The following is a 12506-nucleotide window of genomic DNA, read 5'->3' as shown; positions in this document are numbered from 1 at the left end:
TCTGCACGTGTGACTCCACACCTACAACAATGCGGTTGACTCTTAAACTGCTCTGGGATGAGCGTTAAGTTGCCAGCAATGCCCAAATCCCATGAACAAACAAAGAAAAATCCTCACTGCTGCTGAGATTTAACAGTCAGGTTCTATGATAAATATCCAGTAGCTTTGTCGGTGTGGGCTGGCTGTGGACGAGGAAGGGGGCTGAACACTCCTATTCCAAGGCATGTCCCACTCATAGGTTCACTTTGGTCCTTTTTGCTGATGCTGCCCACAAGGCCCTCAGACCCCGGAGAGAACCCATCCCCGGTTTTGCCTTCCTGATGATATCACTGCCGTACTGACATGTAATAGACAACACTGAGAATAGAGAATTGGCAGTAAGCTAGGGTTCTGCCTGTCTCTCCTTTTATCTCAAACTTTATTCCCTTTCTCTCCCACTTCCTCAGCTCAGTTTTTGCCCCCCTTTCTTATCCTCTTCCCTTTTCTGTCTTTCCCAGTTTTTCTCTATTTTCAGTGCCCTCTCCAATCAACTCCTTTTAGCTACAGCTCATCTTTGAGAATGTCTAAATTGGAATCAAACACTCTTAAATACAGCAAATTTTTTTTGTCATGAAATATTTAATGTTATTTTTGAAATAAGGATATGCAGCTCTGATCCTTATATTTTCTCTGTGTGTAGGTCCTTATTATTGGTGGCGGTGTTGCTGGGCTCTCTGCAGCAGGTTGTGCAAAATCACTGGGAGCTATAGTGAGAGGATTTGACACAAGGTATTTTGAATTTTGTTCAGGTGGCTGAGACACCATTCCTTCCCTTTAACTGCACTTTCAAGTCTCTGAGGTGCATAACGTACTGTGCCTGATCCATTTCTTGTTCAAATTCAACAACAAATTCATGCTGCAACCCCCATTTAAAAGGCTGAGCATTTCATTTATTGTTTCACTCACTTCTAAACAAGTGAGGCTTGGTGAAGCCTCCTACGGTCCAGCCCGATCTGTAATGGATAGTTAAGCAGTTTATTCAGTATTTATGTTGAAGCCAGCATCTTTGCACTTGAGAGGTATGTTGTGGGTTGTACTTGGGAGTAAGTGTGAAAGGTTGTTGACTTGCTCGCCGAGCTGGCTTGTTTTTGTTCAGACATTTCTTCACCATACCAGGTGTCATCATCAGTGAGGCTTCTGATGAAGTGATGTTGTTCTACTCCGGTTGAAATTTATACTGTCCGGTCTGTTGTGGTGAGTAGTGTCATTTCCAATTTTGTTCTGTTGGGGTTTGTAAATGGAGTCCAGTTCTATATGTTTGTTGATTGCATTACGGTTGAAGAACCATGCCTCTAGGAATTCCTGTGTGTGTCTGTTTTTGGCTTGGGCTACTATTGTTATATTGTCCCAGTTAAACTGATGGCCTTCATTGTCTGAGTGTGCCGATATTAAGGAGAGTTTGTCCTGTCGTTTTGCGGCTAGCTGATATTCGTGTATTCTGATGGCTAGTTTCGTTCCTGTCTCTCCAATGTAATGTTCATGACAGTTGCATGGTATTTTGTAAACCATGTTGGATCTGCATGTTTTGTGAATGGGGCCTTTAATCCTTTTGCATGTTTGTTGTAGGGCGGCTGTGGGCTTATGAGCCACCATATTCCAAGTGGTCTTAGGAGTCTTGCTGTCAGTTCTGATATGTTCTTGATGTAGGGCAGTGTGACCAGTGTGTTAGGGCATATTGTGTCGTCTTATTGTTGTCTATTTGGTAGGTACCTGCGGATGAAGTTGTGGGAATATCCGTTCATAGCAAGCATTTTGTATAGGTGCTCTTCCTCTTTCCTGCGTGGTTCTGGTGTGTTGCAGTAAGCTTCTGTTTCTGTTTGTTTTTGTTCTGTTTCTGGATATCAGGGTTGAATAGAACATAGAACATAGAAAAGTACAGCACAGTACAGGCCCTTCGGCCCACGATGTTGTCCTGTTGAATAATCCTAATCCAAAAATAAAATAACCTAACCTACATTCCCCTCAATTCACTGCTGTCCATGTGCATGTTCAGCAGTCGGTTAAATGTCACTAATGACTCCGCTTCCACGACTACCACTGGCAAACTATTCCATATGCTCACAACTCTCTGGGTAAAGAACCTCCCTCTGACGTCTCCTCTATACCTTCCTCCTAACACCTTAAAACTATGGCCCCTCGTGGCAATCAATCCTGCCCTGGCTATCGACTGTATCCATGCCTCTCATTACCTTGTACACCTCGATCAGGTCACCTCTCTTCCTCCTTCTCTCCAGAGAGAAAAGTCCGAGCTCAGTCAACCTCTCCTTGTAAGACAAGCCCTCCAGTCCAGGCAGCATCCTGGTAAACCTCCTTTGCACCCTCTCCAAAGCCTCCACATCTTTCCTATAATAGGGCGACCAGAACTGGACACAGTATTCCAAGTGTGGTCTCACCAGGGTTTTGTAGAGCTGCATCATAACCTCGCAGCTCTTAAACTCAATCCCCCTGTTAATGAAAGCCAAAACACCATATGCTTTCTTAACAACTTTATCCACCTGGGTGGCAACTTTGAGGGAGCTATGCACTTGAACACCAAGATCCCGCTGTTCCTCCACACTGCCGAGAATCCTGCCTTTAATCCTATATTCAGCATTTAAGTTTGACCTTCCAAAATGCATCACTTCGCATTTATCCAGGTTGAACTCCATCTGCCATTTCTCAGCCCAGCTCTGCATTCTGTCAATGTCTCGCTGAAGCCTGCAATAGCCCTCGATACTATCAACGGCACCTCCAACCTTTGTGTCATCAGCAAACATACTAAGCCACCCCTCAACCTCCTCATCCAAGTCATTTATAAAAACTACAAAGAGCAGAGGCCCAAGAACAGACCCCTGCGGGACACCACCCAGCATTGACCTCCAGGCAGAATATTTACCGTCTACAACCACTCTCTGCCTCCTGTCAGCCAACCAATTCTGAATCCAGACAGCCAAATCGCCTGCCGTGGGGAACCTTATCAAATGCCTTGCTGAAGTCCATGTACACCACATCCCCTGCTCGACCCTCGTCAACCTGACTCGTGACTTCCTCAAAGAACTCAATAAGATTTGTAAGGCATGACCTGCCCCTCACAAAGCCATGCTGACTCCCTTTAATCACGCTATGCTTTTCCAAATAGTCATAAATCCTATCCCTCAGAATTCTTTCCAAAACCTTGCTGACCACAGACGTAAGACTGACTGGTCTGTAATTTCCAGGGATTTCCCTATTCCCTTTCTTGAAAAGAGGAACAACATTTGCCTCCCTCCAATCTTCCGGTACGACTCCCGTGGAGAGTGAGGAAGCAAAGATCTTCGCCAGCGGCTTAGCAACCTAGGATAAATATGAGTGTATGACCAATGGGGAGTTCCAAACCTCAGTATACAGGAAAGCAACCCACACTGTCCAAAGCCTCATCCTCCACAGCAACCACCCCAATGTCCACAAACAAAACTGTTTTATTTAAACAGGCGACCACTCACTGCAACACGCCAGAACTACGTAGGAAAGACGAAGAGCACCTATACGAAATCTTCACTATGAACGGATATCCACACAACTTCATCTGCAGGTGCCGACTAAATAGACAACAACAAAAGGACACAGTACTCCCTAACACACTGGCCACACTGTCCTACATCAAGAACATATCGGAACTGATAACAAGACTCCTACAACCACTAGGAATCGAGGTAGCACACAAGCCCACAGCCACTCTACGACAATCACTCACAAGAATTAAAGACCCCATTCCCACAACATGCAGAACCTACATAGTTTACAAAATACCATGCAATGACTGCCACAAGCATTACATTGGACAGACAGGTTGGAAACGAGCCATCAGAATACACGAACATCAGCTAGCAGCAAAGTGACACAACAAACTCTCCTTAATATTGGAACACTCAGACAATGAAGGCCATCAGTTTAACTGGGACAAGATAACTATAGTAGCCCAAGCCAAACATTGACATGCATAGGAATTCCTAGAGGCATGGTTCTCAACCCATAATGCAATCAACGAACATATAGAATTGAACCCCATCTATAAACCCATGCAGATCAAAACCGGGAATGACAATACTCACCATAACAGAACGGACAATATAAATTCCAAGCGGAGCAGAACAACATCGCTTCATCAGAGGCCTCACTGATGATGTTACCTAGCAAGGTTTTGAAACGTCTGAATGTAAACAAGCCAGCTCGGTGAGCAAGTCAACAATCTCACCCATAACCCGAGCTACAAATCTTTGCAAAAACCTTAAAGTGACTTTGAAATTTTTGTTGAAATGGAAAAATAATTCACAGCAGAAGTGGTTGTGCAAGTTAGTGTTTGCAAAGACATTATGAGCAGAAGGCTGAAGGAGAGTAGTCAGGTGTTAATTTCAGAAAGGCAGTTGGAAGGTGTAGCAAGAACTTTGAAAACTACGAAGGAAGCAAAGATGTAAACAGAGTGTCAATTGGAAATTGCCCAAGTGCTCGACTTTCACCTTTGCCAGGTGCAGGAGCTGATCACCCACAAGCTTTTCATTTCAAGAGATGTCGGTATAAATTTACTGCCTTTCATTTACAGAAAGAATAGTGCATTAATAGTAAAAGCAATAATGGTCACAACTGAAGGTGTGTATCAACACGGAAGAAAAATTGCTGCAGAAGATGCAGCAGATACAAACAACACAATAAAGGAGGAGTGCCAAGGACTTGTTGGTCATATGAAAGGAGCAGAAAGATTAAGAATAATGAGGGATGACCACAAGCGATGTTTGTTGATTTTGACTTAGATCTATGGAGATTTTGTGCAGCATATAAGTGGAATGCAGATTATTGATCTGGGAGATGGGAGTGTAATCATAGGTCAGAAATACATCCCAGGAGTTTTGAGAGAAAGCTTTTTCAGTAAATATGTTATTCCAAGTGATGTTTGTGAATAACAATGTACAAAAGGCTGTTCTGGTGAAGGTGCATTAAACAGATTGAAATTATTTAATGTGAATAATTTTGTATATTATTTCAATGCACATTGTGCAGATATATTAACAACTTGTCAATATTGCCTTTCTTTTGCTGCTCACTTCTTGCTTTCACTCTAAACTTCATCTGAATGATGGAAAACCCTAGGACTTGGAAAAGCTTTGTATCTTTGAAGTCTATATGCACCATTGTCTGATGATTTTCCAAATACTCCCAATTTTACGATGAAGATGTGTCCATAGCCCCAAATGTCTGCTCTGTTTCTGCCTTGCTCCACATGTCTGCTCACGGCATCCTGATCTACCACATCACTGTCTCGCTGAACTCCTTTATTGTCATGCTTAACTCTTCATTGCTTCTGTTAACCAGACTTTGGGAAGATTGAAATTATTATCTTTGGTTGCCTCACAAACAGTGTTGCCTAGGCATTATGTCCTCTCCTTGTCTATCTGAGGCTGAACCAGTCCAGTCATGCTCTTTCTTTCATTACTTTCTAATTGTCAAACACCTTCTCTGTTTTATCCATCCTGATCTGTCACATACTTTGCCTGCTCCAAATCAGGACTCTTGAAGATCTTCAAGTTTAATTGACCTAGCATTGGCTACTTTTTCTTCAGTTACTGCTGCTGTAAACTCAGATTATCTTCCTCAATCGCCACCTCTCTCCATCTCACTTTCCTACTGTAAGACACCCCTCGGAAGAAGCATTCACTCCTCTGTGCTAAATCCCCTTATGTACCGTCATGTCTGATTCTGATAAGCAGACCCAATTGGAATGTTTAGCTTTGGTTAAGGTGCTATGTAAGTGTAAGCCCTCATTGTCTCTCCGGTCTATGAAAGTTAACAGAACAATTTAATGGTGTAATGTGCCTTATCGGCCAGCAGATGGCACTCGTTGTTAATGTTAACTTTCAATCCTGTTCTTTGTTGGAGTTATTATTTTTCTTGAGTTTGTCTTTATTGTTCATCAATTTTGCTGATCTAAAAAATAATTTTGGGATGCAAGAAATATACATTGGAGTTTTGATGTACAATTGGTCCCTTGTTTTCAGCTAAAATTTTCAGTCACGCTGAATTCTGGTTATTTACAGAAGCTATGTTAATTATTTCCGGCATACACTGTTTCGGGAGATAGACAAAACACATGTTTACGATTGTTTCCGTAACGAGCCTTTCTTGGAACAGGTCACTAGCCTGTACCTTGAGGGCTAGCACTCCACATCAAGTGGGCAGCAAGGTGGCTCACAGTGCCAGGAACCCGGGTTTGATTCCATCCTCAGGTAACTGTCTGTCTGGAGTTTGCACATTCTCCTTGTGTCTGCATCCTGGAGCTATGGTTTCCTCCCACATCCAAAGATATGCAGGCTAGGTGAATTAGGTGTGGGGAATATAGAGTTACAGGGATGGAGTAAGTCTTACTAGAGTGCGATTCAGGGGGTTGGAGTGGACTTGATGGTTCGAATGGCCTGCTTCCACGCTGTAGGGATTCTATGATTCTAAATAGTCTATAGCTGACCAGTGAACTCTCCTACTCTTAATACCTGCCACTTAGGCTATATATGGTTGTCCCTTCCGTGGCTATCCAGTCCTGAAGTCAGACTTGAACTCAAAGCTTTGTTTCGGAGAGAGGAACACTACCTAATGCATCACAAGATCGCTGTAGATATATTTCAAAGTTATTAAACGAGTAAAGGTATTTTATCAATATTTATCCCTCACACGAGGAGTGGGTGCCCTAATGGAACTCAGGAGTGCCAGCATTGAGATGAAAAGGAGCAGTGAGAGTGGACAGTTCATCAAAGCAGGGAAATCAACCTGTGTGAGACTTGGGAACAAAGGTAGTGAGTGTGGAGAGGCCCCAGAAATAGACATAGAAACATGAGCATAGAAAACAGGAGCAGCACTAGGCCATTCAGCCCTTTGAGTTGGCTGTACCATTCAGTATGATCATCCAACTCTGTACCCTGTTCCCACTTTCTCCCCCATAAACTTTGATCACTTCAGCAAGAACTAAACCCGTCTCCTTCTCGAAGACATTCGATGTTTTGGTCTCAACCACATCCTGTGAGCGAGAATTTCACAGGGTCACCACTCACTGGGTGAAGATATTTCTCCCCATCTCAGTCCTAAAAGGCCCAGCATCCTTAAACTATGACCCCTGCTCCTATGCTGACCCCTGTTACCCCATTTAATCCTGTTAGAATTTTGTATGCTTCTATGAGCTCCCCACTCCACCCTCATGCTGCTAAATTTAAGCAAATATCACCCTAATTGAGTCCGATCTCTCTTCATACATCAGTCCTGCCCTCCCAGGAATCAGACTGGTAAGCTTTTGTTGCACTCCCTTCAGACCCAAAATATCCTCCCTCAGGTAAGGAGATGAAAACTGCACATCATACTCCAGGTGTGGTCTCAACAAAGAACAAAGAAAATTACAGCACAGGAACAGGCCCTTCGGCCCTCCAAGCCTGCGCCGATCGAGATCCTCTCTCTAACCTGTCATCTGTTTTCTAACGGTCTGTGTCCATTTGCTCCCTGCCCATCCATGTACCTGTCCAAATATATCTTAAAAGACCCTAACGCGTCTGCGTCTACCACCTCCGCTGGCAACGCGTCCCAGGCACCCACCACCCTCTGTGTAAAGAACTTTCCCCGCATATCTCCCTTAAACTTTCCTCCTCTCACTTTGAACTCATGACCCCTAGTAATTGAATACCCCACTCTGGGAAAAAGCATCTTGCTATCCACCCTGTCTATACCCCTCCTAATTTTGTAGACCTCAATCAGGTCCCCCCTCAATCTCCGTCTTTTCTAATGAAAATAATCCTAATCTACTCAACCTCTCTTCTTAGCTAGCACCCTCCATACCAGGCAACATCCTGGTGAACCTCCTCTGCACTGTCTCCAAAGCATCCACATCCTTTTGGTAATGTGGCCACCAGAACTGCACACAGTACTCCAAATGTGTCCGAACCAAAGTCCTATACAACTGCAACATGACCTGCCAACTCTTGTACTCAATACCCCACCCAATGAAGGAAAGCATGTCATATGCCTTCTTGACCACCCTATTGACCTGCGTTGCCACCTTCAGGGAACAATGGACCTGAACACCCAGATCTCTCTGTTCATCAATTTTCCCTAGGACTTTTCCATTTACTGTATAGTTCGCCCTTGAATTTGATCTTCCAAAATGCATCACCTCGCATTTGCCCGGATTGAATTCCATAAGTCGTCTCAAGGGCCTGTACAATTGACATTTCTGCTTCTGTGTTCAAATCTTCCTACCATGTAGTCTAACATGCCATTTGCCTTCTTCAACAAGTCATTGGCAGGGACTTGGAAAATGACCCGTTTATTCTTAAGCTTTGTTTCCTGTCAGCCACCTAGCTCTCTATTCACGTCTGTACATGACTCCCAAATCCGTGCACTTCATTTTTACACGCCCATCTCTTCGTGGGACTTTATTGAAAGCCATCTAAGTACCAAGTGAACCTCATCCACTGGCTGCTCTTTATCAACTCTACTATTATTGAGCTCATGCCCTTTGTTTTCATCACCTCAAATCCCCATTGTTTTCAGGGAAACCATTCAAGTCCTGACGTTAAGTCCAAATTGGATGTCGGGGGAATTCTGGAAAGAAATAACCCTGATTTGTTAACATGATATCAGAATGCTTGCTTGATAAATACCTGGATCAGAATCACTCCAAGTTCCTGTCTCTTCAGTGAGTACTAATCTATGACATCAAGTCTGTGTGTGTTGCTCAATGATCTCATCCGTAGAGCCATTATCATTATCTCTTTCTGCACCTACCCCAGAATAATAAGAATTCTCCTCAGGTTGGGGGGAGCAGTGGGAAAATACTAAGTTACAGCAACAATGGGTAGAGACACTGGGAGAAAGCAAATTGTAGAACATGAAAATATAGCTTTCTGCTTAATATGTTACATGTCAGGGAACTGCTGTAAAGTACTTTAATAGTAAACTTATAAGTCTTGCATTAATTGCGGAGTATCATTATTTTGATACACTCTACCATCAGATTGCTGTGTTATGAAGCTATGCCTCAATATATTCCTTTGAAAATTTATGGTTACTGTCAATAATTTACATAGTACATTTGGAAATTTGCTTGATCCAAAATAAGCCACATGAAAGGGTGATTCGCAATAGAGAACAACACTGTGGATCAACTGCTCCCAGTATCTGTTTGATAACCATGGTAGACATCAGTGCCAAACTACAACTTATTCAAATTTAATCTGAAACAATCATCATGCCAGATGGGAATATGGAAAGGATGCAGAACAATGTGATGCACAGAAACATTTCATTCAAAGTCATGTCTTAAATAATACGTAGGTGCAGAATTAGGCCATACGGCCATTTGAATCTGCTCCACCATTCGATAATGGCTAATATGTTTCTCAACCCCATTCTCCTGCCTCCTCCCCATAACCCTTGATCCCCTTACCAACCAAGAATCTATCTATCTCTGACTTAAATACACTTGATAACTTAGCCTCTGTGATAATGAGCTCAACAGATTCACCAGTCTCTGGCCAAAAAAATTGCACGTAATCTCAGTTCTAAAGGATTATCTCTTCACTCTGACGCTATGCCCTCAGGTCCCAGTCTCTTTGACAAGTGGAAACATTGTCTCCACATCTAGTCTATCCAGGCTCCTCAGTATTTGGTAAGTTTCAATCAGATTTCCCCACATCTTTCTAAACTCCATTAAGTGCAGACCAAGTGCAACCTCTCCTCATAATACAAACCCTTCAACCCTCGGATCATTCTTGTAAACCTCGTCTGGACCCCCTTCAACACCAGCACAGCATTCCTTAGATACGGGGCCCAAAACTGCTCACAATATTCCAATGCAGTCTGACCAGAGCCTTATACGGTCTCAGTATATTTCTGATCTTGTAATCTCGCCCTCTTGAAATGAATGCTAACATTGCATTTGCCTTCCTAAATGCCAACTGAACCTGCATGTTAGCCTTAACAGAATCATGAACTAGGACTCCTAAATCCCTTTATGTTTCAGATTTCCTAAACCTTTCACCATTTAGAAAGTAGCCTACTCTTCCTACCAAAATGCATAACCTCACACTTCCCCACATTATACTCCATCTGCCATTTAATTGCCTATGTCCACATCCTTCTACAGCCTCCCTAGTTTCTAAACAGTCCCTGCCCCTCCACCTATCTTTGTGTCATCTGCAAACTTAGCACCATTGCCCTCAGTTCCTAGATTGTTACTGTATAACGTAAATAGGTGTGGTCCCAACACTGACCCTTCCCAATCCTCTAACTTCCCACAGATCTTCACCACATTTTTTTTTTCTTTTGCATTTATACTGTTCCTGACTTCCCTTGTTAGCCATGGTTTTCTTGTCCTCCTTAATATGTTCCTTCATCCTTAGAATGAATTTCTGCTGTGCCTCCCAAATTACTGCCTGCAATTCCTGCCATTGCTGCTCAACCGTTTTCCCTGCTAGGTTCCACTTCCAATCAACTCTGACCAGCTCCTCGCTCATGTCTTTCTAGTTCCTTTATTCAATTATAATACCGTTACATCTGATTCCAGCTTCTCACTCTCAAACTGCAGGGTGAATTCTATCATATTATGGTCACTGTCCCCTTGGGGTTCCTTCACCATAAGCTGTGCCTCATTACATGAATGGTCTAGGCCTAAAACATCAGCTTTTGTGCTCCTGAGATGCTGCTTGGCCTGCTGTGTTCATCCAGCCCCACACTTTGTTATCTTGGATCTCTGACAAAATCTAGAACTGTCTGTTCCCTAGTGGGCTCGACCACAGGCTACTCCAAAACCCCATCTTGTAGGCATTCCACACATTCCTTTTCTTGAGATCTGCTACCGACCTGATTTACCCAGTCCAATTGCTAGTGAAGACCTGAATTAATTATTGGAATAGTGTCTTTCATATGTATTTTTTTTTATCTCCGAATTTATTTTCTGCACCACATCCTGACTTTGGCCAAGAGGCCTGCATATAGTTCCCATCGGGATCTTTTTCCTTTGTGGTTCCTCAACGCTGCCCTCACAGATTCTATGTTTTCTGAATATATATCATTTTTTGCTATCTATTTAATTTTATTTCTCAGTAACAAGGTATCCCATGTCCTCTGCCCATCTTTCTGTCTTTTTGGGAGGACGCCCAACCTTGGATATTTAGATCCCATCCCTTAGCAGCTATGTCTCTGTGATTACCTTGGCATCGTTCCTACCAATTTCAATCTGCATTACGGTCTCATTTACCTTGTTTTGTATCCTGTGTGCATGTAAGTGTAACACCTTTGGTCCTGTGTTGACTAACTCTCTTCTCATAGTTGTCCCCTTATGTGCTGTTCCTGAAGTTAGATTCCTGACCATTTTCATACTCTCTGTCTTATTACTTGTTTTGCAAACTTTAGTAACCTTTCCTGAGCCTTGCCCCTCTATCAACTGCTTCCATACAGCTGAACCACCCCCCATTATTTCCCTTAAAGCCCTATCCAAGCCCCTAGTTATGTGACAGCACAGACTCTGGTTCCAGCACAATTCAGGTGGAGCCTGTCCCATCGAAACAGCTCTCTCCCTCCCCAGTATTGGTGCCAATGTCCCATGAATTCGAACCTATCTCTTCCACAACAACTTTTGAGCAATGTGTTTATCTCTTTAATCTTGCTGGCCCTGTGCCAATATGCTCATGGTTTAGGCAGTAATCCAGAGATTATTTGCCTTTTTGGTTCTACATATTTAATTTAGCCCCAACTGCTCATATTCCCTCAGCAGAATTTCATTCCTCTTTCTACCTAAATCACTGGTACCTTTGCAACTGGATCTTTCCCATCCCATTACAAGTTCCTGTGCAGCCCAGATGAAAGATCCTGCACCCGGCTCCAGGCCAGGCAGGCAACACAGGCTTCGGGACTCTCAATCCTGGTCACAGCGAACAGAGTCTGTTCCCTTGACATATTATCCCCAATTACAGCCGTATTTCTCTTTTCTCCCCTGTCTTGAATGGCTCCATATGCCATGACGCTGTGGTCAATTTGCACATCATTCCTACAGCTGCCACTCTCATCCACATGGGGAGCAAGAATCTCAAACCTGTTAGACAAGCTCAAGGACTGAGGCCCCTTCAGCACTACTTCCTGGTTCCCTCTACCTGCCTCGTTCATAGTCACAGCCTCCTCTCCCTGACCATGACTGAATCCAAGGTTGTTGATCTAAGGAATGTGACTGCGTTTGGGTAACTCTCCTCCTCCATCATGTATTGCTGTGCTTGAAGCTCAGACTCCAGCTCATCAACTCTGAGCCGAAGTTCCTCAGGCAACCAACACTTGCTTTAGATGCCACTATGAAGCACAGTGGGGTCCACCAGTTCCCACATCATGCAGGTACAACACAACACCTAGCCCACTATTTCTATTTTAATTACTTAGTTCTTCACTTGATTTAAAAAAAAAATGTTTTGGTCTTTTAGCTTGTAGTGTGC

The 12506-nt window shown here is 43.3% G+C and overlaps 1 protein-coding gene across 1 annotated transcript in view; it reads left to right on the top strand.

Moving 5' to 3' along the window:
• The window catches only part of LOC125452996 (NAD(P) transhydrogenase, mitochondrial-like), a 189666-nt gene that overhangs the window by 16087 nt on the left and 161073 nt on the right, over positions 1–12506 (top strand). The window contains exon 5 of the mRNA XM_048532046.1: positions 680–768. Within this exon, the coding sequence (XP_048388003.1) occupies positions 680–768 (89 nt within the window). The remainder of the gene's footprint in view (positions 1–679; positions 769–12506) is intronic.

This window comes from Stegostoma tigrinum, chromosome 1 (genome assembly GCF_030684315.1).
Source record: "Stegostoma tigrinum isolate sSteTig4 chromosome 1, sSteTig4.hap1, whole genome shotgun sequence".
Taxonomy (NCBI): domain Eukaryota; kingdom Metazoa; phylum Chordata; class Chondrichthyes; order Orectolobiformes; family Stegostomatidae; genus Stegostoma; species Stegostoma tigrinum.
The sequence above is the reverse complement of the archived record's forward strand: the minus strand, read 5'-3'. Positions and strand labels throughout refer to the sequence as shown.